Source organism: Podarcis vaucheri, assembly GCF_965113315.1.
Source record: "Podarcis vaucheri genome assembly, chromosome: 2".
In the NCBI taxonomy this organism is placed as follows: Eukaryota; Metazoa; Chordata; class Lepidosauria; order Squamata; family Lacertidae; genus Podarcis; species Podarcis vaucheri.
The window spans coordinates 101,031,097-101,044,999 of NC_138760.1; the positions used below are offsets into that span (position 1 = coordinate 101,031,097).

Genomic DNA, 13,903 nt, shown 5'->3' on the forward strand with positions numbered 1-13,903 from the left:
TCACTGTGCTGTGACACAGGACAGGGTAATCTCTGTGACAGTGCTCCATTTACAGAATTCCTTCCTCTTAGGAGGTATGGTTAGCCTCAATTTTCATGGATTTCCAGAATCAACCGAAACACAATTTTTCACCCATTTCTGGTGATACTAATTTAGAGTCTGCAAAGTTTTAGAGTATCATGTCTGCTACTGGATTTTCGTTGCATATGTTGTTTTTAATTGCTGTTGTAAAACACCCTGGGATTCCTTTGAAGAAAGGGTGGTTTATAAGCTCAATAAATAATATAAGACAATACAGGTTTTGCATCCAAGTTGGATAATCTTCTAAGAAACCTTGTCAAATAAGGATCCTGTAGTTAAAAGCCAGAACCCAAAGACATTATTATGCACACAGGAGAGATGTCCTCATGCATGAAGCTTTGATCTATTGTTTTGGTAGCAATAATGTTTACACTGCCAAAGAAATCAAGCAAGTTTAAACTACACCGTGTGCTGCATGCTTCCCCAAAATGATGCCCACCAAATGCTTCGGATTACAACTCTCTCTTCATTCCTGATCACTGGTCATATAGGCAAAGGCTGAAAGGAGTTGTGAGTCTAACAGGTACTCCTAGGGAGCATAATTTTGCAACACTTGGCAGCTCAAGTCCTGTTTATCTACTTTCACATATGAACTTTAGCTTGCCTAAGATACTTAACAATAATTAAATGCATTCTTGTAAATAGTCACACCAACCTAGTCATTCATGGGATGTGAGAATCTTCCAACAAAAGAAGCTTTATGAAATTGGAAATGTTACCATCCCCCACTCCCTCCATACACTTCCAGGCAAATATTATTTATTACGTTTATAATTCATCTTTCCTTCAAGGAGCTCACACTTGCATAGATTGCTCTCCTCCCTATTTTATCCCCACAATGAGGTAGGGCTAGGCTGAAAAGCCAAGAGCTGCATAGCTGAGATATGAACCCTCATCTCCCAGGTCCCAGTCCAACACTCTAACCACAGTGTTCCACAAATGACTAATGCAGGTGAGGATAAGAGAGCTACTATAATTTCCAAGGGAATAAGTTAATTTTGGGGGCTGTGTCTACATAACTGATTATGTATGGAAAAGGATTCACCCATTTAGTCTTAAAAAAATAAAAAAGTTAAATGGATACCTATGAAGGCTAATTGCTTGCATGTTTTACAGTGGTACCTCAGGTTACGTATCCCTCTGGATACGTAATCTTCACCTTGAGCAGAAGCATGCACAAAAGCGACCTGCGCGTTGCGCACAGGCGATCTGCATGCCAGATGTGTGTGCGCAGAAGCACTCAATCGTACCTTGCACGGGCGCAGAAGGGCACCTCCAGTTACAGACTTTTCTGCATACAGCCGGGCCTCCAGAACAGATCCCATCCGTAACCAGAGGTACCACTATATTGCTTTGAAACAGTGGGGGGGGGAGCAGTTCATTTTTTAAAAAACTCATAGTAAGTTTCCTAAAGAAGTACTGCTCTTAAGGTTTAAGGACAACAGCATATACCTTCAGTTTTGAAGTTGTATTAAGTCAAAGCAGTTACCAAGATTATCAACTTTGGATACTAGGGCTTAATTGATCCTTAAAGACAGGCAAACCACTTTTTGAAAAAGACGCTTCTTCTGTGCAGCTAGATGTAAAACTACATTGCAAGCACAACTTGAGGCAGGCATTTTTCCTTTGGAAATATTAGTGTTATTCCTTGTAATATGTTACTGGCCTCACCTATATTTATCCTCAACCCATTTGAGTTACCTATCCCTGGCTTTGCTTACTAATTTTGCTTGCTCTTGGCTAAAATTTGTTAATAACAAACTTCATACCATTGGCTACTCACTATCCCATTTTCAGAAACCTGGGTTAGAAAAAGAAACAACTACAGTGGTGCCCCGCAAAACGAATGCCTCACAAGACGAAAAACTCGCTAGATGAAAGGGTTTTGCGGTTTTTGAGCTGCTTCGCAAGACGAATTTCCCTATGGGCTTGCTTCGCAAGACAAAAACTTCTTGCGTTTTTTGCAAGTTTGTTTCCTTTTTCTTAACACCGTTAATACAGTTCTGACTTGACTTCGAGGAGCAACTCATAGAACGCGGTGAGTAGCCTTTTTCGAGGTTTTTGGTGATTTTTGAAGCTTTTCCAAAACTTTTCCAACACCGTGCTTCGCAATACAAAAAATTCGCTAGACAAAAAAACTCACAGAACGAATTAATTTTGTCTTACGAGGCACCACTGTACATTAAATTTCTAGCTATTAACTTGCAAAATTCATTAGCTCTGGCAAAAAGGGTTTGCACACTACTGTACCTTGATCTACACAGGGGGTTGCAAACTGATTTGAAGACCAGCAGTGACCAACCAGTTTCATTCAGTGGTCAATGACATGTACCGTATATGAATTTGTGGTTGAAGACAGGACATGGCATATCCATCACATTTAAATTCATATACATTTAAATTGTATTTTTAGCTTTTTAATATTTTATGTTGTATTTTATTGCACTATAATTTGAATTCTTTGGAATTCAAGTTGTAATTCAATACAATATATAAGAAATGAAAAATCCATTGTTTCACCATAAGCAGTTACGAAAAGTTGATTTATCATGCTGCCCTGGCATTTAATAGTTTGTCCTTGTGAAACTGGCTCAGCTGAAACATGGCCAATGCTCTTCTATACTGTAATGTTTATAAGAATATAAACTCCTACTCTATCTCCCCAGTACTTTCCTTACACTTGGGGAACTAAGATGAATTTTATGTTTCAATTTTAATGACAGGCACTAACCCCAAAATTAATGAAAATATAGCAAAGTCCCTGGCTGTAGCCTTTAAAACTAGACCACAGCTAGATGTCTTCAGAGTTAAAGATGTCTGCATTTTTAAACTACTTTTGATTGCTCGTGGATTTTGTTATACTCTTATTTTAAAGGCACAGTATGTGTGCATTCATGCTGTGTTTCTTCCCTATGGTTGTCTTAACACTGTATTGTATCTGCTGTTTATCGTCTGAAGACCAAATAAACTAAACTGAGTGACTGAAATTTTGTACTTTTTTGAATTGTTGTTATGGCTTAACACCACAGTTAAACATACACATTTACTATCTGTTTATCTTCCTTCAAAATGTCTGCAGAATGCACAACAGAATGCATTGTACAAGTCTAACCAATAGCATCAACAAAGCATTAATTTTGTGAAGTCTCTGTGTCAGACAATAACTGGCTTTATGAACAGGTCTTGCCTCAAGCTTTGCTATGCCCCCACCAAGTTTCCAGAACAATCATTTTTCCTAATTGATTAACCCATGGAAACCAGTAAGTGCATTATCTGTTGTTAAAGCAGGCCATACCTCTATTCAATGTACTACCTAATAATATACAACACATTCCTGTTCAAACTGTTGAAAGGGAACTGCACATCTTCATCCTACGAACGCTTGCAGCACAGATACGCAATTCTCAGTGAGGTTACAAGCCTTTGCCTAGCCTGTTTCACTTCAAAGTACAGGCCTCACCTTCAAAGGCTTCATTCCAACATGCATATCTCATGTGTACATGCCCCAACCCACATAGCACATAGACATGACACACAGGGGGTGGGGGAAGGAAACAAGCAAGCAGAAACAGATCCCTCAGCAGGACCCACTTCCTCCCCACTTTCTGCCTCCTTACTCTCTCTATGCTTCCCTGCCCTCACTTTTACTGGCTGCATTCCTGCCAATATCTTCAAGGTTCAAGAACCAAGTCTCAAGGAGGTCCCAGCATGGTAGCATTGGATTTATAAGATCCGAGGTCTCTGCAATCCTTCTGCCCTGATGAGCACAGGTAAAGAAAAAAAGTGACCTTTCCTTTGGTACAAGAGTGGTGACAATATTGGTGGCTACACTAAAGAAATCGGGGGAGGGAGGAGAAAATGCAGCCCCCTGTGCAGTTAAAGGGGATGTCTCTGCTCACTGAATCAGATGGTGAGGAGGGAAAAGGGAATGAATGGAATCCTGCCATGATGGGGCTCCAAGCTGCCCCCTCCCCACATCGCAGCTACTGGAAACAGCCAAAGACAAGGCTACGACCGACCGTGTGCAGTGTTCAAGAGGGCTCAAGAAATCCTGTGAATACAGAAGTTTACCACTTAAAATCAGAGCAGACTCTTGGGGAAAGCTTGAATGAAAACAGAGGAAAGCACAAAATAGCACTGGGGCACTTAGCTAAGACTGTAAGACCCACAAATAATGCTACAAACCACTCACATCCCCCATATTATTAAATCAAAAAGAAAAGTGTGGTCTTTGCAGTCCACTGAAACTGTCTTGAGGGGCATATATGGTCTATAAGGCACAAGTTTGCCACCTCTTTTATTATACAACCCTTTTTCATGGTTGACATGTATACAATCATTTGTATATGTGCCAACCATCAACAGAACATTTTTCTATCGGGAAATTCTCAGGTGTTTCTTAAAACAAAAAAACTTAACAGCCACATTTTCAATACTGGTGCTTCTTTCAATCAACTTTCAACCAACAGGCTAATATTCATTAAAAAGGTACAACAATAATCCTGAAAATATGTCCTGGCATTTTATCCTGAAAGCTAATGTAGTCTAAGGTTACCAAAATGTTAAGATGCTAGATATGAACTTTCTAAAGCCAAACTGTCAAGAGGACTAATTCTGATACTAAAGCAAATACAAATAAAATTTGTTAAGAAAGGCCACATAGGATTCAGGCTACTATTAAGTATATAAATAAGAAATACAGGGCAATGATCATTTTGTGTGCGTTCAAATAACGTGCGACCGTGCACATGTGCACTGCTGCGAACATAGAAATAGCAGGGAAAAGGGGCCTAATGAGTGAACTTATACATGCTCCACCGTTGCGCATAATGACCCAAAACATAATCCCTGCACAAATCAAGGGTTGCCTGTATGCAAGCTTTTACAATCATTGTTCCATTCTATCATACTGACACAAATTTTAATAGACATTGGCTAATATCCAAAATTGTGTGAGATTTAGTAGTCCACAAGCTTAACATGAATCCACAGTGTGATGCAACAGCATAAAAAAGGTAATACTATTCTATGCTGCATCAACAGAAGTATGATGTTCCAATCAAGGGAAGCAATAGTACCACTCTTGGTCAGACCACACCAGGAATACCGTGTTCAATTTTGGGCACAATTTTGACAAGCTGGAACGTGCAGAGAAGGGTGACGAAGATGATCAAGTGTCTGGAAGCCAAGCCTTATGAGAAACAGCTGAGGGAATTCAGTATTGGGTATGTTTAGCATGAAAAAGAAGAGACTGGGAGGAGATATGATAATCACATTCAAATGTATAAAGGGCTGTCACATGGAAGATGGAGCAAGCTTGTTTTCTTCTGCTCTGGAGGGTAGGACTCAAACCAATGAAGAGATTCCAACAAAACATCAGGAAGAACTTTCTGATGGTAAGAGCTGTTCCAATAGTGGAACAGAAACAGACTCCCTCAGAAGGTAATGGACTCTCCTTCCTTGCAGGGCTTTAAGCAGAGGATGGGTGGCCATCTGTCACAGATGCTTAAATCGAGTTTCCTGCATTGCAGGGGGTTGGACTAAATGACCCTTGAGCCACCTTTCCATCTCTACAACTCTATGCTTCTATGACTCTTGCTTCTGCAATGGGACTTCCCTGTCCTCCTCTCCACATCCATACAATTCTGCTCTGGAAGGTTCTCCAAACCATGGGAGATGATTTGGGAAGGATGCCTGGGGGATGAGAGGAGGACTCATCACATGAGTAGAGACATAATTGTCTGGCATCCATTGCATTAAACTGATCCTGCAAGCGACACTGTCAACAGTTAACCATGGAAGGATGACAAAAAACAAAATAACGAAGTGAACTGGTGAAGCTAAGTATAGAAAAATAATGTCTTTGTAGTTTAGTTTGAATATATATTAAAGTAAGACATGAGCAACTTTCTTTTGTTATTGAGCTTGAACCCTTTAATTCAAAGAGCCAAATAAAACTGATGACGTCAGCTTTCCCTAGAAACCAGTCACAAAGGGAAGTAAAGCTTCTCTGGTAAGCTAGACATAAACTCTAAAAGGATACTCACTGAAATAAACATTCCTTGCTGAAGCCTGCATCTTGCATTACCCTCCCCCACTAGGATAGCTTGGGAGCAAGAAAATTTGTACTCGCTAACAGTGCACACTGGAGACCTTTCCCCTTCATGCTAAAGAGTGAGACAATAAGGAAGTCAGGGAAGCTCTAGAGAAGTGAAGTATATAAGCAGTCTATAACTTTAATAATAATAAATAATACAGGAAAGAAAAACTTAAGATATATAAAAAGTGTGTTAAATAACTGTGCTTCCTCATCTTTTCTACTGCAGGCTTAGGGAAGGGCTGCAGCTCAGTGTCAGAGCCTTTGCATGTAGAAAGACAGTTTCAATCCCTGGCATTTCCAGGAAAGGTTGGGAAAGACTGCTGCCTGAAACCCTATGCAGTAGTGAGCAAGATGGGTCAATGGTGTGACTCTGTGTAAGGCAGCTTCCTATGGTCCTAACACCTCTCTAGTCTTCTGTTGTCTCATCTTTCCCACCCACCCCTCACCTTTCTTGTTGCTCTGACCACATAAAGCTCCTCCTTAAATTCCTATCCTGACTTCCTGTACTCTCTTGGTATCCAGCATGAGCTTCTCATATTTATCTTCAAATCCTACCATGGCCTTGCCCCACACCTCTTCACTGTCTGCATTGTGCACCATCAAATTATTTCCCAGTTTACTTCTTGTTACCCTTATGCATGGAATATTTATTTCTCCTCTAATTAATCCTACTGTCAATTACTGCCTCTTCCTCTACAGTCCCTTTGTCCTGAATTAGTCTGTAACCCCCTTGGGACAAGGACTTGTACTTTATAAACGATCATGCAGAGTGATGACACTATAGTAACAACAATAAATATGTTATTTTAGATATTAAATAACACACAACTGACCATATTGCCTCAAGCCAGACATTATACAAGTAGTATAAGAAGCAGGGATTTGCATCACACCGGCTTAAAGAAAAGCAGGAGAGTCCAGGAGCATTGTTGACAAGACTCTTCAGCGCTCTGGGCAGCTGGCACCCTACACTACTACAAATGACCTGCATGCTGTCCCATGCACAGGACTATGCCAATCTCCACTACCCACACTCTCTAAAATGGAAGGGATCCAAATTCAACCTCACTGCTTCTGGAAACTGATGTAGTGGGCAAGGCTGGAAGTTGGTACAAGGTACGAGATAAAACAGGGATACAAGGGAGACCACCAGAACAGAAGCCACTGCCTGGTTGTGTGGGGTGATATGAACAAGTATGAAATAAATATTGTTCTGAGAGATCTGGGAAAACCAAGCACTTGGTTTTACCTGGAATCTCAGTCCTGTAGATCCCAGGCACATGGCTAGCCATTTTGGAAGGAAGAACTGTCCTTTCAAAGGGCTGGTTAGAGAAGGAGGGCTGCCAATAAATTATCCTCCTGGGCAAATAAGAGCAATTCAAATAATAGTAGGCATTCTCATCTTAACAAATAAACAACTGTAATTCTGCTCAGAAACATTTTAATCATTTAAAAAAAACCTATGCAGAGGCAGTCGTGGATATCTTATCTAGTAGAGAGGGATTTGCTCCCTGATTTCGTAGAGATTAGAGGGAAGTGGTGTGGAGGAAAAAGGCAGACCAACAGAAAAGCATAGATATTTGCCTTGGGACTGAAGGTGACCAACAAAGGCTTGGGAAGTGTGGTTAAATACACTTCTGGATCAAGATGCACTGGCACAAAACAGCTACTGTGTGAACAACTCCCAATATGCTGGTAACTAAAGTAGAGCTGTCTCAAAATTTATTTAGGTTTACCAAACAGGGCCAGCACTGCCCCAATGCACAATTACAACCATCTGGGGGGAAACAGTATCTTATGCTAGCTAGTGAATCAAGAGCTATTAAAGAACAGAAAGTCATCATTTTTGTACAGCTGTGTGCAGGAAGCATCACACTGGGGCTCCTTGTGTGAAAAGTTGAACCAAACTTAGAAGAGGCTTGAGACCCAACGTCTGTACTTTTTCATTAACTTGCAATTCCAAAAACTGATTGCAAAACACATGCTTTTCTGGTTTCTGACTATAAAAGCAGAGGTCAGAAGTGTGGATGGTTGTCTTCTTAAAAGGAAAAAAACAGCAGGCTTAATGTACTCAGTATGATCAATTGAGGCTGACAAGCAATACTATAAGGAAGCACAGGGACTTAGATAATTCTCAGTCTTCAATGAATGTGCAGCAACTTTTAAGTCTGGAAGTAAGTTACCCGAACAGAAAAACTTGAGAAACTCAGATTGCAGAGTTCTTAGTGTAGAATTCTGTAGAAACTTAACTGATTAAGTAGTCCTATAATGGAAAAAACACTTGGTTACTAACTTTCTGTCATGTCCAAAACCACACCAAGAAGCTGTTAGTCAATTTAAAAAAATCACTCACATTGTCTCTCCAGTCTTGGCAACATGACAAAGAAACTGGTCCAGTACAGGACACACTTCCTTCTTCCCCCTCTTTTCAAAATCTGCAAAAAGGTAAAGAAAAACGGGAGAAAGGTTATTAAGGAGCAAAAGAAACACACACTCACTCCCACACACAAAAGGCCAGGGCCTTATAGGCCTCCAAAGGACAACATATACACTTCAATGACTGGAAAGTTCATATCCAACTTCCCTTTCAAAGCCGGTTTCTCATACTAGGCGACCTGCCTCAGGTGAGGTGAAAGCTGTAGCCAGTGTAAACCAGAGATTTCTTGGGGGTGGGGTTGGAGGTGGGGCTGGGGGATTATGGAAGCAGAAAGTAACAGGAAATGGGAAAGGGAAAGGAAATGGGGAATCCATTGGGGGCCACGGACTGTGGAGAAGAAACAGTTCACGTTGAGAGTGGAGAGGGATCTCCGAGGGGGGAATCAAGATAGAAGGAAGGCGGGGGGGGAGGAGACAGAGAAACCTCTGGGTCGTTTCAGGATCCCCATACCACCACCCTCACCCCAGAAATTAGGGGCCTGGAAAGCAAGACTGATCAGACTCTGACTAGACTTCCTCCACATCCACACACAGCTTTCCCCCCCCTTTTTTTTACAGGTCATTTTGCCCCCCCCCCGTTCCCCTTCTCTTCCCTCAGGGTTTCCTTTACAACCTCTTACATGTTTTCTGAGGGGTGTGGGTGGGTGGGTTACCCCGGGGTCACCCCTTCCCTAGGTGACCCCGGGGTAACCAACCCCCCCAACCCATCAAAAAACAAGCAGCCCCCACCTTTCAGCGCCTCCTGCAGCCTCTCGATATCCATGATCCGCCGCTGCCTCCTTTTCTTCTTCCACCACCACCACCACCACCTCCTCCTCCTCCTGCCGCCCCCCGGGCCCTCACGGGAAGCAGGCACCAGCAGCCGCGGGAGCGACGGCCTCCACCACAGACAGAGACGAGAGAGCGAGAGAGAGACGGAGAGAAACACAGAAACCCCGGCGGCCGGGCTCAGCAACCTTCCAACATGGCGCCCAGGCCGTCGCCGTGCGCGCCCCCGACGCCCTCTCGCAAGCGCACCGAAACGAGCCTCTCCTCTTCCCGCCGGGGCGGGGGCGCGCTCGAGAGGGGAGGAGGAGGAGGCGGCGGGGGAGGGACCGCGGTCATGACGTCACCGCCCAGCCGGGGGGTGGGGCAAACCAGCCGAGCAGGGAGAGCCGCATCGCCGGCAAAGCAGCTCGGCTTGGGATTGGTCGGAAGGCGCGCTTTTCACCTTCGGCTGGCCCAGCCCACTCTCCCGGCTGCGTCACGTTCCGAGATGCAAACGTGCGGCTTTTCTCTCTCTCGGCGCCTCTCCCGCCTTGCTAGTGTTTTGGGTGCGGGGTGGCGTCGGGCGTTACGTCGGCCTCTCTATCAGACACGACCCCTCTCCACCCCACCTCACAGACAAGGGTCTTTCGGTGCCCCCCAAAGCACCCACATGTGCTCGTCCCGGTTTTTTGCGTGAGCTGAAATAAAGCAACCGTCAGAATATAATGGCGCATCGCCTTGCAGATTAAGGACGGAGCTACACAGGAGAGGGGATTTCACGCTGGATGGCGCTAAAATTACGGTATTTAGACAGTCTATAAAGTTGTAAAACTTGAGGGCAGCTGAACTTCAGTTCTTGCATCATTCTATACCTGGAATTCGTTCACTGTTTCATGAATGGTGCTGAGTAGTGAGACTCATCACAGACATACACACAGTATTTTTTGTAATTTGTTTTCGTTGTGTAATGGCCTGTGATGGGCAGAGATAGATTTTGTTATATACCACCATTTATCAATAGACCACAGGAAGGTTTGCAGCATAAAACACAAAATACATAATGTATTGAGAGTAAAATAAAAAGACAACAACACCCCACCGGCTTTGAAAGGCCATAGATTGATGAATAGCAGCTACAGCATCCAGCTAATTCTATAACACGGGCTGGAAAGAGGATTATTTCATACCATAGTTATGGAGGCAAGCAAGGGTTTTGAAAATTACTATTTCTCCCTCACTATATCAGACTCAGGCCTAGTTGGCAGGCACATGAGGTTGTAAATCTTGAGTGGATTCACAGGGCTGGCCCACCCATGAGGCAAGGTGAGGTAACTACCTCAGGTGGCAGGATCCACAGGGGCAGCAGATCCCAGTATTTAACCCCCACTCCCTTTGTTCTTGCTGTAGATTTTCACTCACCCCTTCGCCTCCAGGGCCAAACTGTCTTGGGCCAGCTCTGCCTATTCAGGTTGAATATACAGTATCTGTCTGCCTGTCTGTCTGTCAGTCTGTAAACAGAAAATGTTATCAGAACGGTTCTAGTCTGGTTATCAGCCTGCCAGTCTATTTTCCATAAGCAGTTATTTTTTTGTATGAAATAGCATTGCATAAAGAGAGTCCCAAGTCAGCCTGTGGTGGTATAAGCCAGACACAGATTTGCTGCCACATCTTCTGATTTGTGGTGATAGGCTTTAATAACCTTCTTATATACCCAGTGCTTAATTTCTAAAATAACAACCATCGGAGCTTATGGACTGTGATGGACAGAGATAAAGTAAAGTACCCTTGGAATGTAAATCCTGCTCTTATCCCTTGATAAGTAAATCCTACTGTCAATCCTAAATGTGCTGACTGATTGTTTAAAATCAATAATAAATGGAAGGCCGTTATTTTGCATTTTTAAAGAAAACAGGTCCCTGGATTAAGCTCCAGTGCATCCCAGTATCAAATTAAGCCCCATTTATACCACAGTGCCTTCCATTTCACTCCACACAAACAACACATTTATGATCAGCACCATGGAGATTGCATCAGGGGCTGAATTGTCTCCTCTCATACCTCTGAGTTCATAACACACACACAGAGAAACATATACACATAGTTTAGGGGCTGGCCACAGTCAATTATAGTAGGACCACATTTATAGTAGACTGCAAGAACCTTTTAATGAAGGTGAAAATAGAGTGCAAAATATGATCTGAAGCTCAACATAAAAAAAAACTAAGATCATGGCCACTAGTCCCATCAACTCCTGGCAAATAGAAGGGGAAGAAATGGAGGCAGTGAGAGATTTTACTTTCTTGGGTTCCATGATCACTGCAGATGGTGAAAGCAGTCACGAAGTTAAAAGACGCCTGCTTCTTGGGAGAAAAGCAATGAAAAACCTAGACAGCATCTTAAAAAGCAGAGACATCACCTTGCCAACAAAGTTCTGTATTGTTAAAGCTATGGTTTTCCCAGTAGTGATGTATGGAAGTAAGAGCTGGACCATAAAAAAGGCTGACTGCTGAAGAATTGATGCTTTTGAATTATGGTGCTGGAGGAGACTCTTGAGAGTCCCATGGACTGCAAGAAGATCAAACCTCTCCATTCTTAAAGAAATCAGCCCTGAGTGCTCACTGGAAGGTGAGGCTCCAATACTTTGGCCACCTCTTGAGAAGAGAAGACTCCCTGGAAAAGACCCTGATGTTGGGAAAGATTGAGGGCACAAGGAGAAGGGGACGACAGAGGACAATATGGTTGGACAGTGTTCTTGAAGCTACCAACATGAGTTTGGCCAAACTGCGGGAGGCAGTGGAAGACAGGAGTGCCTGGCGTGCTCTGGTCCATGGGGTCACGAAGAGTCGGACATAACTAAACAACAACAACAAGCATTGCTGATGTCATCTGAGACCCTGTCTGTTAGCTGAGTGGTGGCACAGACAGCTTTGCTTTAAGTAATGAAGCTTCAATTAGATCTTTAGTGATCTTAGACCTGAACTGGCCTAGGACAGTTTTCTTCCAAGTACAGCATGGGACCTTCCACATATGCAAGGACTGAATTAGGTTCCTACTATTTCCATTGAGCCCTATAATTTCTTGAGACCCTGCATGAGAGCAGCCAGTCTCCAACATCAAAAGAGTTTGCTTATAACTGGGGAGGGGAACCTCCTCCTAGGTTCATCTAGCTCTATGGATTCTCTTCTGGTGGCTCTGGTGCAGTCCCCTACGTCTGTGTAATGGTGCTTGTGACCCTTTGCTGTTGAGGTAAAATCCACATATCCTGCTGCCAAGACAAAATAGCAGGTCACATGTAATTTTAATTTAGTAAGGCCGAAAGGGGGGGGGGCGCAAGCTAGTGCTTGAAATTGGTAATTTATAGTACAATCCTATCTGTGCCTACTCAGAAGCAAGTTCTATTGAATTCAGTGGAGCCTAGGGGGGCACATCATGCTCCTTCTGGGGTAGTTGTTCACCTTTGGTCCCCACCCTGTACTCAGCTCTCACCTGTAGCTCCTAGGTGTCAGCATGTGATAGTGAGCACACCCAGGGAAACAGCTTTGGCTGGCCAGCTAAACCAAGTGAGGATAGCTGATGGGTCTCAAACCCTCAGTGAGTTAGGAACTTCCTCTGCATGTAAAGACAGGCTCCGGTGGATTGAACCGATGAGACAATAGTGGGTCCAATGGTCAATAAGTGGTTTCTGCATGTGCTGTAGAGGGAAGTGAGGGGCAAATGGGGAATGTCAACCTGGGAAGGTAACCCACATAGGAGAAGGAAAACTCTAGTCCTAAACCTCTGCTGCCTTGCAGGATATCTTCAGGAGAATAAAAGGTTAAAGCATAAACCCTATACAAATACAGAGTGGAGTCCCCAAGATGGTTGGATGGCGTCTTGTACACTTCCTTCTGGCAACTCCTGCAGTCAAGCTGTTGCCAAACATATTGCTCCGCTTTCTTTTGGACCACATCAGCGAAGCTGAGGCAGGTGGTTCTTGTTGTTTGAGCAACCCAGGATCTCCATACACACTTGCCAGGCTTGCACCCTGGCCTGACACAGCAGTTTGACTTCACCCCTGTAGGTGCACTCCTTTGTTTCTCGAGACAGCTGGATGCCAGCAAGAGTCTCTGGTAAATGGGACCATGACTGCAGCCTAAGTTGGGTTGCCCAATATGTTTTTACTGAAGGTCTTTTCCAAGGAAAAAGGACCATCACGTTTCTTACTCTGGTACACCAGTTAACTCTGTATATGTACACTGAGTTGCTTTATCAGGTGACTAGAATAACCCATATGTACTGGGTGGTTTTTTCACACAATAAACTAATTTTTAAAACACCAGCTTGTGGCTTATCTTTTCCCTTGCCCCTCCACTTTTGTTGCGGATGGGGCGGGGGCTCCACTTCTTCCCTTACACAAATGTAGTACCACTGATGTAAACAGGGGAAAAAACACCCACGAACTGTCCTTGAAGTGTTAATATATATCACTGTGTCTCTGAATAGAATTAGAGATAACACCTTGAGATGATAGCCTGTCTTTGTTGAGCCACCTTAATGGTT

General features: G+C 43.4%; 1 protein-coding gene across 5 annotated transcripts in view; it reads right to left on the bottom strand.

Annotated features, from left to right (window-relative positions):
• The window catches only part of PPP4R2 (protein phosphatase 4 regulatory subunit 2), a 33,371-nt gene extending 23,635 nt beyond the window's left edge, over positions 1-9,736 (bottom strand). Inside the window, exons 1-2 of one of the 5 annotated variants that reach the window (XM_082210363.1) lie at positions 9,574-9,736; positions 8,535-8,616 (exon numbers count right to left, since the gene is read on the bottom strand). In XM_082210363.1, the coding sequence (XP_082066489.1) occupies positions 8,535-8,616; positions 9,574-9,721 (230 nt within the window). In that variant the 5' untranslated portion in view covers positions 9,722-9,736. The other 4 variants (XM_082210359.1, XM_082210360.1, XM_082210362.1 and 1 more) reach the window with 4 other exon arrangements.
• Positions 9,737-13,903: the final 4,167 nt, after the last annotated feature.